At 42.2% G+C, this 14229-nt stretch overlaps 1 protein-coding gene across 1 annotated transcript in view; it reads left to right on the top strand.

The window, feature by feature from the left end:
- Positions 1 to 14229, top strand: part of COL3A1 (collagen type III alpha 1 chain) — a 255502-nt gene that overhangs the window by 109256 nt on the left and 132017 nt on the right. Inside the window, exons 9-10 of the mRNA XM_077275669.1 lie at positions 8085 to 8138; positions 8558 to 8611. Coding sequence (XP_077131784.1) covers positions 8085 to 8138; positions 8558 to 8611 — 108 coding nt within the window. The remainder of the gene's footprint in view (positions 1 to 8084; positions 8139 to 8557; positions 8612 to 14229) is intronic.

Below are 14229 nucleotides of genomic sequence, written 5' to 3'. Positions count from 1 at the left end.
AGCAACCAGGGCCTCTCTGCGACAAAACGGCCCCTGCCCCAATCTCAGAAGCGTCCACTTCGACCTGAAAGGGAAGTGAGACATCAGGCTGGCACAAAACAGGCGCCGAAGTAAACCGGCGCTTCAACTCTTGGAACGCCTCCACGGCTGCAGGAGCCCAGTTAGCAACATCAGAACCTTTCTTGGTCATATCCGTCAAAGGTTTAACAACGCTAGAAAAATTAGCGATAAAACGACGGTAGAAGTTAGCAAAACCCAAGAACTTCTGAAGACTCTTAACTGACGTGGGTTGAGTCCAATCATGAATAGCTCGGACCTTGACTGGGTCCATCTCCACAGCAGAAGGGGAAAAAATAAACCCCAAAAAGGGAACCTTCTGTACTCCAAAGAGACACTTTGAGCCCTTAACAAACAAAGCATTCTCACCCAAAACCTGAAACACCATCCTGACCTGCTCCACATGTGAGTCCCAATCTTCAGAGAAAACCAGAATATCATCCAGATAAACAATCATAAATTTATCCAGATACTTCCGGAAAATATCATGCATAAAGGACTGAAACACTGAGGGAGCATTAGAGAGCCCAAAAGGCATCACCAAGTACTCAAAATGACCTTTGGGCGTATTAAATGCAGTCTTCCATTCACCTCCTTGCTTACTGCGCACAAGGTTGTACGCACCACGAAGATCTATCTTGGTGAACCACTTGGCACCTTTAATCCGGGCAAACAAGTCCGACAACAGAGGCAAAGGATACTGAAATTTAACAGTGATTTTATTCAGAAGCCGATAGTCAATACAAGGTCTCAAAGATCCGTCCTTCTTGGCCACAAAAAAGAATCCCGCACCAAGAGGGGAAGAGGATGGACGGATATGCCCCTTCTCCAGAGACTCCTTGATATACGAACGCATTGCGGCATGCTCAGGTACAGACAGATTAAATAGTCTTCCCTTAGGAAATTTACTACCTGGAATCAAATCTATGGCGCAGTCACAGTCCCTATGAGGAGGCAGAGCACTGGACCTGGACTCGCTGAATACATCCTGATAATCAGACAAATACTCAGGAACTTCCGAAGGAGTAGAGGAAGCAATAGACACCGGCGGAGAATCAGCATGAATTCCCTGACAGCCCCAACTTGACACAGACATTGCCTTCCAATCCAAGACTGGATTGTGGGTCTGTAACCATGGCAGACCCAAAACGACCAAATCATGCATTTTATGCAGAACAAGAAAACGAATCACCTCCCGATGTTCAGGAGTCATGCACATGGTTACCTGCGTCCAAAACTGCGGTTTATTTTCCGCCAATGGCGTAGCATCAATACCTCTAAGAGGAATAGGATTTACCAACGGTTCAAGAACAAAACCACAACGCTTGGCAAATGACAGATCCATAAGACTCAGGGCAGCGCCTGAATCCACAAACGCCATAACAGGGTAAGAAGACAATGAGCAAATTAAAGTCACAGACAAAATAAATTTAGGTTGCAAATTACCAATGGCGACAGGACTAACAACCCTTGTTAGGCGTTTAGAGCATGCTGATATAACATGTGTAGAATCACCACAGTAAAAACACAACCCATTCTGACGTCTATGATTTTTCCGCTCATTTCTAGTCTGAATTCTATCACATTGCATTAAATCAGGTGTTTGTTCAGACAACACCACCAGAGGATTAGCGGTTTTGCGCTCCCGCACACGCCGGTCAATTTGAATAGCCAGCGCCATGGAATCGTTCAGACTTGTAGGAATGGGGAAACCCACCATCACATTCTTAATGGCTTCAGAAAGGCCATTTCTGAAATTTGCGGCCAGAGCACACTCATTCCACTGAGTAAGCACGGACCATTTCCGAAATTTTTGGCAATACACTTCAGCTTCATCCTGGCCCTGAGAAATAGCCAGCAAGGCTTTTTCTGCCTGAACTTCAAGATTGGGTTCCTCGTAAAGCAATCCGAGCGCCAGAAAAAATGCATCAATATTTGCCAATGCCGGATCTCCTGGCGCTAGCGAGAAAGCCCAATCCTGAGGGTCGCCCCGTAAAAAAGAGATAACAATTTTAACTTGCTGAGCTGAATCTCCAGATGAACGGGGTCTCAGAGATAGAAACAATTTACAATTATTCCTGAAATTCCTAAACTTAAATCGGTCTCCAGAAAACAGTTCAAGAATAGGTATTTTAGGTTCAGACATAGGACTACTGGTAACAAAATCTTGTATGCCCTGCACACGAGCAGCAAGCTGGTCTACACTTGTAATCAAGGTCTGGACATTCATGTCTGCAGCAAGCACAAGCCACTCAGAGGTAAAGGGGAGGAAGAGAGGAAAAAAAAAAAAACTCAGAATTTCCTTTCTTATTATCCCACTTCTGCAATACATTAAACATTCAATGTTGGCCTGGCATACTGTTATGACCCCAATGGCAGAGGGTCTCAGAAATAATTACTAAGTCTGCAAACACAAAAAACCAGCTCATAGGGCAGTGGTAACTGAGCTGACCATATATCTAATCCTAGCACCACAAATAGCAGCAGCCGGGGAACGTGCCTACGTTGGTTCTAGACGTCTCGCGCCAGCCGGAGAACTAACTAACCCTAGAAGGGAAAAGAAAGACCTTTCTTGCCTCCAGAGAAAAGACCCCAAAAGTTGGATACAAGCCCCCAACAAATAATAACGGTGAGGTAAGAGGAAAAGACAAACGTAAGAATGAGCTAGGTATTTAGCAAAGAGAGGCCCACTAGCTAATAGCAGAATATAGAAAGATGACTTATATGGTCAGCAAAAACCCTATCAAAATATCCACGCTGGATATTCAAGAACCCCCGAACCGTCTAACGGCTCGGGGGGAGAACACCAGCCCCCTAGAGCTTCCAGCAAGGTCAGGAATCACATTTAGTACAAGCTGGACAAAAATGAAAGCAAGCAAATAACCATAAAACAAAGAAGCAGGACTTAGCTTAATTTTGCACGAACCAGGATCAGCAGACAGGAGCAAACAGAAAGGATCTGATTACAACGATGCCAGGCACTGGAATAAGGATCCAGGAAGCTTATATAGCAACACCCCTGGACTAACGACCCAGGTGGGTGCCAAACTGAGGAAAGACAAACCCAGAGTCATATCACTAGTAACCATAAGAGGGAGCCAAAAAGTCTAATTCACAACAACTATGGTCCGAGAGAGCCCTGGGTAAATATCGAACATCCACCACCATAGTATCCAACAGACGATTGCCCAGTGCCAGATCAATTTTTGATAGAGTACTATGAGCCAGTGAGTAACATGAATACCCCCTTTCCCCAACATGCCTAACTCTCCATAGGTCAGTCATACCAACTTCGCGAATATAAGTCCCAAATGTAGTAATTAGTACTTGAAAGTATCGGTATCGGATAGTATTGGCCGATACCCGAAAAGTATCGGATATCGCCGATACCGATACCCGATACCAATACAAGTCAATGGGACACCAAGTATCGGAAGGTATCCTGATGGTTCCCAGGGTCTGAAGGAGAGGAAACTCCCCTTCAGGCCCTGGGATCCATATTAATGTGTAAAATAAAGAATAAAAATAAAAAATATTGATATACTCACCCTCTGACGCGCCCTGGTTGTAACCGCCAGCTTCCGTTCCTAAGAATGAGCGCTTGAAAGTCCTTAGATGATGTCGCGGCCTGTGATTGGTCGCGGAGCGGTCACGTGACCGCTCCGCGACCAATCACAGGCCGCGACGTCATCTAAGGACTTTCAAGCGCTCATTCTTAGGAACGGAAGCTGGCGGTTACATCGGTAAGGTCCAGGCTGCGTCGGAGAGGTGAGTATATCAATATTTTTTATTTTTATTCTTTATTTTACACATTAATATCGATCCCGATACCGATTCCCGATACCACAAAAGTATCGGATCTCGGTATCGGAATTCCGATACAGCAAATATCGGACGATTCCCGATACTTGCGGTATCGGAATGCTCAACACTAGTAGTAATGTGTCCCACTGTCCTGTTCTGGGGATTTTTATTTTTATCCCAAAATTCATCACATATGTTATTAAGAGCCCATATGATTAGAAAAGGTATTTTCTTACTTGAGTACAGGGGCGGAATGTACATTGCCGATATACACATCAATACTCCATTTATTTTACATTGCACAATCACATACTGACCATCCACATCCACCTGTACTGTCACCTCTTCATACTTCACTCCCACGGGTACCAACACCGACACACTCCTAGAATATGCAGAGAAGGTAGAGTGGTATGCCTTCTGTATCCAGCATCTCTTTAATACATCCACTTTTTCATGCACCAAATGCGTTTCCAGCAGACATATCATTGAGGCTCTCTGCTCTCGAACATACTGTAGACTCGCCGCCCGCCGGGTCCCATCCGCAAGGGCTCTCATATTCCAACTCAATATTTTAGTGTGGCCCCCCATCCTGTGGCTCATCATCCTTCATAGCAACCTCATTTCCAAATATGAGCTGTCTAATCCCTCCCACCCCCCTATCAACCCCGAAATTACCCCCCCTAACCCATCCAATAGCACACATTCTACCTCTTATCAAGAGTGGGGCTCCATCGCCCATTGCGAACACTCTCCCTTGCTTTACCCTCTCCACCCGCTGCCATGGCAAACAGAATTTCCCACAATTTTTGTTTACAGAACAATCCAACTTATATACATATGTAGAGAAACTTCAAACCAAACTTGCAGAACCCTCCTCCCCCATATCTATTAACCGTTGCTGCCCTCTTCGGCCAAACACTCAATATGGCCTGGCACAATCCTCAACAATTGCTCAACGATCTGGCAAATATGCTATTAAGCGCAGATCCCTCCTTCAGCGACAGAGAAATATCTCCCATCTGGATCCCCATAAAATGTCAATCGCCTTTTCCCTTAAATTTTTTAGCATTAGTATCAATCCACTGGGTAGCGTCCTCTGGTGTCAGGAAAAAGTGGGTCTTATCAAAAGCCACCACTCTCAGCTTTGCAGGGAACAGCATAGAGTATTGCACTCCCAGTTCCCTCAGTCATCTCTTGACCCCAGTGAACTTCATCCGTTGTTTCTGAACTGCAGCAGAATAATCTGGGTAAATGGCAATCTTTTGACCTCCAACCGCCAGATCCTCCATTTCTCTAGCCTTTCTGAGGATAATGTCTATGTCCCTGTAGTTCAGTATTTTGGCAAGCATGGTATGGGGATTCGCTCCTGGGGCAGGGGGCTGCGGTGGGACCCTATGAGCTCTTTCAACAGCAAAAACTTTTGTCAGCACTGTGCCCCCAATTTTCTCCAGCAGCCAGCTTTCAACAAACTCTGTGGGGTTTCTCCCCTCAGTCTTTTCAGGCAACCCCACTATACGTATATTATTCCTTCTGGATCTGTTTTCCAAATCCTCATTTTTGGCAGCAAGCTCTGATATTGCTTGGGCAAACTTTTTCTCCAATTTTTGCAGCTTAACTATGTGATCTTCTGCTGTGCTCACCCTCTCCTCCACACCCCCATGCATCTGTCCATCTTTTGCAGGGCTGCATTAATTTGTGCTGTGTCCCCTTTTACCTCCTGCATTTGCAGGGCCAGGGAATTCAGGGATTGCTGGCATGAGGAGATCAACACAACATCTCTGAGGGTCGGCTCCTCTTTCTGCATTAAACCTTCAGGTCCCCCTCTTGCCCCCGCCATGCTGCCTCTCTCCTTCCCCCTCTGTACCTCATGCTTTGCAGCCAGGACTGTATCCTCCTCCTCCTTATCAGCTCCAGCTCCGGTTCCTTGCTCTGCCTCCTCCGCAGCCTCCACACTGGCATACTGCTGGAGCTTCGCCGCCACTTCCATACGTCTCTGGCATGCGGCATTTTCTTTATCAGCTTGCTCCCTGGCCTCGGCACCATCTTGGCTGGCTCCTGCATCGCCAGCTCCCGCGTCTTTCTGCCGCCACCTGGTCATCTCCTCCACTGTCGGATCCACCGCTCTGCACCGCACAGTTCCCCCGACCCTCAGCCTGCCGGTAAGCAGCCAAAAAGCCTGGCCCACGGTGTCTGCACAGGATAAATCACTTTTTAGCAGCGGGAGCGCTCTGCTATCCGACCGCTCACATGGCCAGCTAGGACACGCCCCCGGGGCCCCCCTCTTTAACACATACAACGATTCATGATGCACAGATACAGCAGAGAAATATAGCACAGCCAAGTAGCATACAGCCCACGTATTATATAACACAGCCCACATAGTATATAGCACAGCCCATGTAGTATATAGGACAACCCATGTAGTATATAGCACAGCCCACGTAGTATATAGCACAGCCCCCGTAGTGTATTGCCTAGCCACGTAATATATTGCCCAGCCATGTAATGTATTGCACAGCCATGTAATATATTGAACAGCCATGTAGTATATAGCACAGCCACGTAGTATATAGCACAGAGACGTAGTATATAACACAGCCCATGCAGTGTATAACACAGGCCACGTAGTATAGAGCACAGTGATGTAGTATATTGCCCAGCCACGTAATATATAGCACAGCCACATAGTATATAGCACAGAGACATAGTATATAACACAGCCCATGCAGTATATAACAGCCCATGCAGTATATAGCAATGTGGGAACCATATACCTGTTAAAAAAAAGAATTAAAATAAAAAAGTTATATACTCGCCTTCCGTCGGCCCCCGGATCCAGCCCAGGCGTTTACCGATGCTCCTTGTGACGCTCCAGTCCATGCATTGCGGTCTCGCGAGATGATGACGTAGCGGTCCGCTACGTCATCATTTCGCGAGACCACAATGCATTCTTGGGACGGAAGGTGAGAATATAATGATTTTTTATTTTGTTTATTATTTTTAACATTAGATCTTTTTACTATTGATGCTGCATAGGCAGCATCAATAGTAAAAAGCTGGTCACACAGGGTTAATAGCAGCGTTAACGGACTGCGTTACACCGTGACATAACTCGGTGTAACGCAGCCATTAACCCTGTTTGAGCGCTGACTGGAGGGGGCACTGACAGAGTAGGAAGGGGCGAATTCGTGGCCGGACTGTGCCCATCACTGATTGGTCAGCGATGCGGGATTTCCGTGACAGACAGACAAACAGACAGACAAACAGACAGACAAATAGACAGACGGAAGTGACCCTTAGATGAATTTATATATAGATTGCAGTGTGACATGGTGCAACATCTTGAGCAGTATTCCCATGACATTGCACAAAATGAAAAATGAAAACCAGTTGCGTTGTTTTTTTCCCCAAGGAGGCTATATTACCTTCTATGCTTATACTTATTAATATCTCACCGTGGGGAAGGCAGGATGGGAACACACACTTTGGGGTGGCGTTAACTCTGCACATGGTATTGCACAGCCTCAATGTCATGGCATTTACTCAGGCAGGATTCACAGATCTCTGTGTCATGATCCATGATTCACAGACCGGCCTGTGGGAGTCTCACTCAACTCTACAGTCTCGTAGGCATAAATGAGGTTGTCAAAATCAGTTCCAGAGACCTGCGGCCAGTCCGTGCATCGCGACCTGTACATGGATGTGTATATCCATGTTTAGACATACACAAGTATCTCCATTGCTTCATACAGCAGAACCAAAGGTAAAAGAATAATAAAGTTGATCAGCACATCCAAAAAAAAGATAAAATCTTCACATTTTATTCCATACATGTCAAACAATTAAAATCCACATGTTGGTGATAGACAAAAGCATTCATACGCATTTCTGGCTCTGTGTGCACCCTTAGTCCTAGAAAATGTGAACACATTATGGAAACATACCTATAAGAACAGACATCCCCAATCATGTGGAGCCAAATGGTGAAATACAATGATGAATTGGGCCTTGTATGCTTTCCTGAAATAATAGACACACGCAGGCCCATGGAAATAAATGCGTGTCGTGTTATCGCTCTGTATTGCAGCATGCTTGTGGGTGTGGAGGCTAAAGAATAACGCTAACCTCAGTCATTAGGATTCTAATACAAGTACAAGTGCAAGATGGACCTGAACACGTGCCCGCTAACAACTTACAACACATTCCTTACTTTTCTCTAGGGTGAAAACGGTAGACCTGGAAGACAGGGAGACCGCGGAGTCGCTGGCGCCCCTGTAAGTAGGACTGAAGCTGATCTTGTACCAGAGTGAGTAAGGAATACTGTCAGCCAGTGCAAGCTTTTAATCTGCACACTAAAAGCTGCAGCCATATTGGACAGGTAGAATTTCTTCGTTTTTTAGGTATCTATACAGCACACATTACAGAAAACAGCATTTCTTATAGCAACACGTTATTATGGTATAACACAAAATAAAAGTGTCACTGTGCAGTAAACTGTAACTGGACACTTAACACAGCAATAGCCAATGAACGAGATCACTTAGGTATCAGGTTACACTTTTCTGCACCATCAGATCTTGCTGCATTGTTGCATGTGTGATAGATTAATAAATGCTACATGTATATGTGAATGATACTGAAGTTACACCTAAGAATAATAATTATAACAAAAGATTTCATTGTTTGCATGTAGGGTGGCAGAGGACCACCTGGTATGGCCGGCTTCCCAGGAATGAAAGGCCACAGAGTAAGTATTTTATCACAATCTCTTATCTATTTTATCATCTTCTAATCAAAGAGCACATTGGCTGTTAACATACAATCTACATATTATATATGATAGAGTAAATGATCAATTATTAATTATATATTACATTTAGATAGTAATTTTATATATCTAGTACTGTATGCATCCCTTACTTATTTATGTATTCTGGATACTTTTTCCATATCATATAGACCTCCCTCTGTTCAGCATGGTTTGGTGGCACAAGAAAAACATAATTAAAAAAACTGCAAGAACACACATCCTTCCCCAAATTACCACTAGGTGGCTACACCTCCCACCTAATTCACAAGTGATTCTATATAACCTGCAGGACTACAGATGTAGCATGACCTTATTGAAATGTGGTGCAGAATTTTCTGCACTAAATCTGCATCTCCTGGCAGAAAACGCAGGTGCAGATTTGATGCAGATTCTGTGCAGTTTCTGTGCAGTTTCTGTGCAGTTTCTGTGCAGTTTTTGTGCAGATTTTACCAGTGCAGATTTTTATCATGGAGGGGTGCAGAAACGCTGCAGAACTGCACAAAAGAAGCGACATGCACTTCTTTGAACTCTGCAGCGTTTCTGCGCAGATTTTTCTGCACCATGTGCACAGCTTTTTTTTTTTCACATTCATTTACATTGTACTGTAAATCACAGTGCAGTTCTGCAGCGTTTCTGCAGCAGAAAAATCTGCTTCAGTTCTGCCCCAATTCTGCACTAAATCTGCATCGTGTGCACATACCCTATTACTAGATATGTCAGCCTGTCTGTGTGTATCAGGGGTATGCTACAGATAACATCACAGCTACACCATTGTATCTCTACAATATGCGACAACTGAGAGCAAGATTGAAAATAGACCATCTACAATCACATCAGTGGTGACTGGTACATGTAATCCATATTATGCAAAGCACTAACCATAAAATCTTAACTGGGCATTAGTTGTACACTTATCAATTACATTTAATACTAAATTATATTTATTTATACATTCATATTAATTGCAAACTGTATCTGTACATTTAACATAAAGTCTACAGCTAGAGCTTTTCTCAGCATTTACTCTAAAGTTCCCATAGGCCCACATTTACCAGACGGAGGCCACAAGTTTTATATATATTTACAAATCTAATATATAAAGCTGAATGTGTGTGTATGTGTGTGTGTGTGTGTGTGTGTCCAGGATTGGCATCTGCTCCATCGTAGCTACAGCCACAAAATTTTGCACAGTCACACGTCTGGACCCTGAGAGCGTCATAGGCTATGTTGTGAGGCAAAATTTTAACCTTGTGCGTTCCAATTCACCAAACAATTTTGCCCCTATCTACATAATGGGGAAAAAGTGAAAGGAAAAGTGTTGGAGGCAAATTGACAGCCAGGAGGAGATGGCATACAGGTATATACTATATATATATACAGGGGAGATGATATACAGCTATATATTGTGTTGGAGGCAAATTGACAGCCAGGAGGAGATGGCATACAGGCATATACTATATACAGGGGAGATGATATACAGTTATATGTTATGTACAGGAGGAGATGACATACAGGTATACACTATATACAGGGGAGATGACATACACGTATATACTATATACAGGAGGAGATGACATGCAGCTATATATTACATACAGGAGGAGATGACATACAGGTATATACTATATACAGGGGAGATGACATACAAGTATATATTATATACAGGGGAGATGACATACAGGTATATACTATATACAATGGAGATGACTTACAGGTATATCTAATATATAAAGCTGAATATGTGTGTGTATGTTTGTGTGTATGTGTGTATGTGTGTGTGTGTGTGTGTGTATGTCCAGGATTGGCATCTGCACCGTCGCAGGTACAGCCACAAAATTTTGCACAGTCACACGTCTGGACCCTGAGAGCGTCATAGGCTATGTTGTGAGGTGAAATTTTAACCCCGCACGTTCCAATTCATCAAACAATTTTGCCCCTATCTACATAATGGGGAAAAAGTGAAAGGAAAAGTGTTGGAGGCAAATTGACAGCTGCCAGATGTGAACAAGGGGGACTTAAAGAGTGACAGCGATGGGTCCAAAGAGTATATACCGTACAGTAGCTAAGGTGGGGCCTCGACATGGGATCCTCACCACACACGAGGATATGAACACACACACAAAATGCGCCACACACTACCACGTGCTTGAACACATATCACCCTCAGCACACATTTCACCACACATACACCAACCTCGCCACATAAAAGTCGAAAAGTCGCCGCTCAAAACTCTCCACGCGCAAAACTCGCCAGACGTGCAAATCTCACCTCATGGAAAACTTGCCACACGCAAAACTTGCACACGCGGAAAAATTGCCACATGCACAAAAGTTGCAACACATGCAAAAGTTGCCTCACACAAAACTTGCACATACTCAAAACACACCACACATAAAACTCGCCACGCGAAAAACTCGCCATGCGCAAAACTTGCTGCTCACAACTTGCTACACTAACCTGTCATATGCAACTCGACACACAAAAAGTTGCTACACACATGTGGCCACACAAAACTCATCTCACAAAAGTCGCTACATGCATGTCGCCACACGCAACTCAACACACACAACTTGATACATGAAACTCGCCCTAAAACACACATAAGTCTGGTATTATCCTTCAAAAATAATAATCTGATTAATAAGCAGACAAAATACAAGAGCAACAACTGTACCATATAGGAAATACGGCAGCTGTCAGTCACATGACCTGTCTATTATGTGTATGTGTGAGCTAATATATACTGCCAGGGGGAGGGCTTCCTGTTGGCTGGGGATTTATCAGGCTGCCAATTTAGCTTACAAATACTGAGGTAAAAATACTAAGCAAATAACGTGTGAACGAGGTCTAATACAGGAGGAGATGACACACAGATATATACTATATACAGGAGGAGATGACACACAGGTATATACTATATACAGGGGAGATGCCACACACACATATATACTATATACAGGGGAGATGACACACAGGTATATACTATATACAGGAGGAGATGACATACAGGTATATACTATATACAGGAGGATATGACACACATATATACTATATACAGGGGAGATGACACACAGGTATATACTATATACAGGAGGAGATGACACACTGGTATATACTATATACAGGGGAGATGACATACAGGTACATACTATATACAGGGGAGATGACACACAGGTATATACTATATACAGGGGAGATGACACACAGGTATATACTACATACAGGGAAGATGACACAGGTATATACTATATACAGGAGGAGATGACACACAGGTATATACTATATACAGGGGAGATGACACACACATATATACTATATACAGGGGAGATGACACACAGGTATATACTATATACAGGAGGAGATGACATACAGGTATATACTATATAAAAGATGAGATGACACATAGGTATATAGAGGAGGAGATGACATACAGCAGGTATATACTATATACAGGGGAGATGACATACAGATATATACTATATACAGGAGATGACATACAGGTATATACTATATATAGGAGGAGATGACATACAGGTATATAGTATATACAGAAGAGATGACATACAGGTATATACTATTAACAGGAGGAGATGACACATAGGTATATACAATATACAGGAGGAGATGACATACAGCAGGTATATACTATTTTCAGGGGAGATGACATACAGGTATATACTATATTCAGGAGATGACATACAGGTGTATACCATAAATAAGGGAGATGACAAACATGTATATACTGAGGGGAAAATGAGAGGTGTGAGGTGAAAATGAGGGGTATGAGGTGAAAATGAAAAGGTGTGAGTGCAAAATGAGAGGAGTGAGGGAAAATAGTGGAGTGATCGGAAAATGACAGATGTGAGGTCGAAATGACAAGTGTTAGGAAGGAATGAGAGGAGTGAGGGGGGAATGAGAGGAGTGAGGGGGAAAATAAGAGGAGTGAGGGGGAAAATGAGAGGTGTGAGGGAGAAAATGAGAGGCGTGATGGGAAAATAAAAGAAGTGAGGTGCTATAACTAACCACAGATATTTTCTATGCCCAGACAACGCCGGGCTCTTCAGCTAGTAAATAATATAAATGGAAATACACAGATAATATGGAAAACACTCAAGTACTCATATACAGTAATATGAATAGTCATGCACAGATAATAGGGACACACACATAGCTGACATGAATGCACATAGTGTAGATAGCACACTGCTCAACTCCGAAATTACATATAATATGAATACACACACATAATATGATTATACATACACACATTATATCCACATACAGAAAATATGAATATACACCCAGGTAATACATTTTCACATAGACAATTTGAATATATACACTCCCATTATAAAAGCACATACAGTTATTGTTAGTACACATACACTCATAATATGAATACACATACAGATAATGTTAGTACACATACACTCATAATATGAGCCCACATACAGATAATGTTAGTACACATACACTCATAATATGAACACACATACAGATAACATTAGTACACATAGACTCTTAATATGAGCCCACATACACATAATGTTAGTAAACATACACTCATAATATGAACACACACATGCAGATAATATTAGTACACATACACTCGTAATATGAGCCCACATACAGATAATGTTAGTACACATACACTCATAATATGAAAACACATACATATAACATTAGTACACATAAACTCTTAATATAAGCACACATACAGATGATGTTAGTACACATACACTCATAATATGAACACACATACAGATAATATTAATACACATACACTCGTAATATGAGCCCACATACAGATAATGTTAGTACACATACACTCAAAATATGAACACACACATGCAGATAATATTAGTACACATACACTCATAATACATACAGATAATGTTAGCACACATACACTCATAATATGAACACACATACACATATTAGCACACATACACTCATAATACATACAGATATTGTTAGTACATATACACTTGTAATATTAACACACATACAGATAATGTTAGTACACATACACTCGTAATATGAACACACATACAGATAATGTTAGTACATATACACTCATAATATGAACACACATACACATAATGTTAATACACATTAATTCATAATATGGACACACATACAGACAATATTAGTACACGTATACACATAATACACGCACGCATACAGATAATGTTAGTATACATTATCTCGTAATATAAGCACACATACAGATAATGTTAGTACACATACAGTCATAATATGAGCACACATACAGATAATGCTAGTACACAAACACTCATAATATGAGTACGCATACAGATAATGCAAGTACACAAACACTTCCAATATGAACACACATACAGATAATGCTAGTACACATACACTCATAATACATACAGATAATGCTAGTACACATACACTCGTAATATGAACACACATACAGATAATGTTAGTACACATACACTCATAATATGAACACACATACAGATAATATTAGCACACATACACAAAAAATACATACAGATAATGCAAGTACACAAACACTTCCAATATG

The sequence above is a fragment of the Ranitomeya variabilis genome, chromosome 7 (assembly GCF_051348905.1).
Source record: "Ranitomeya variabilis isolate aRanVar5 chromosome 7, aRanVar5.hap1, whole genome shotgun sequence".
Lineage (NCBI taxonomy): Eukaryota > Metazoa > Chordata > Amphibia > Anura > Dendrobatidae > Ranitomeya > Ranitomeya variabilis.
Note: the sequence above shows the minus strand (reverse complement) of the source record. Positions and strands in the feature narration are given on the sequence as shown.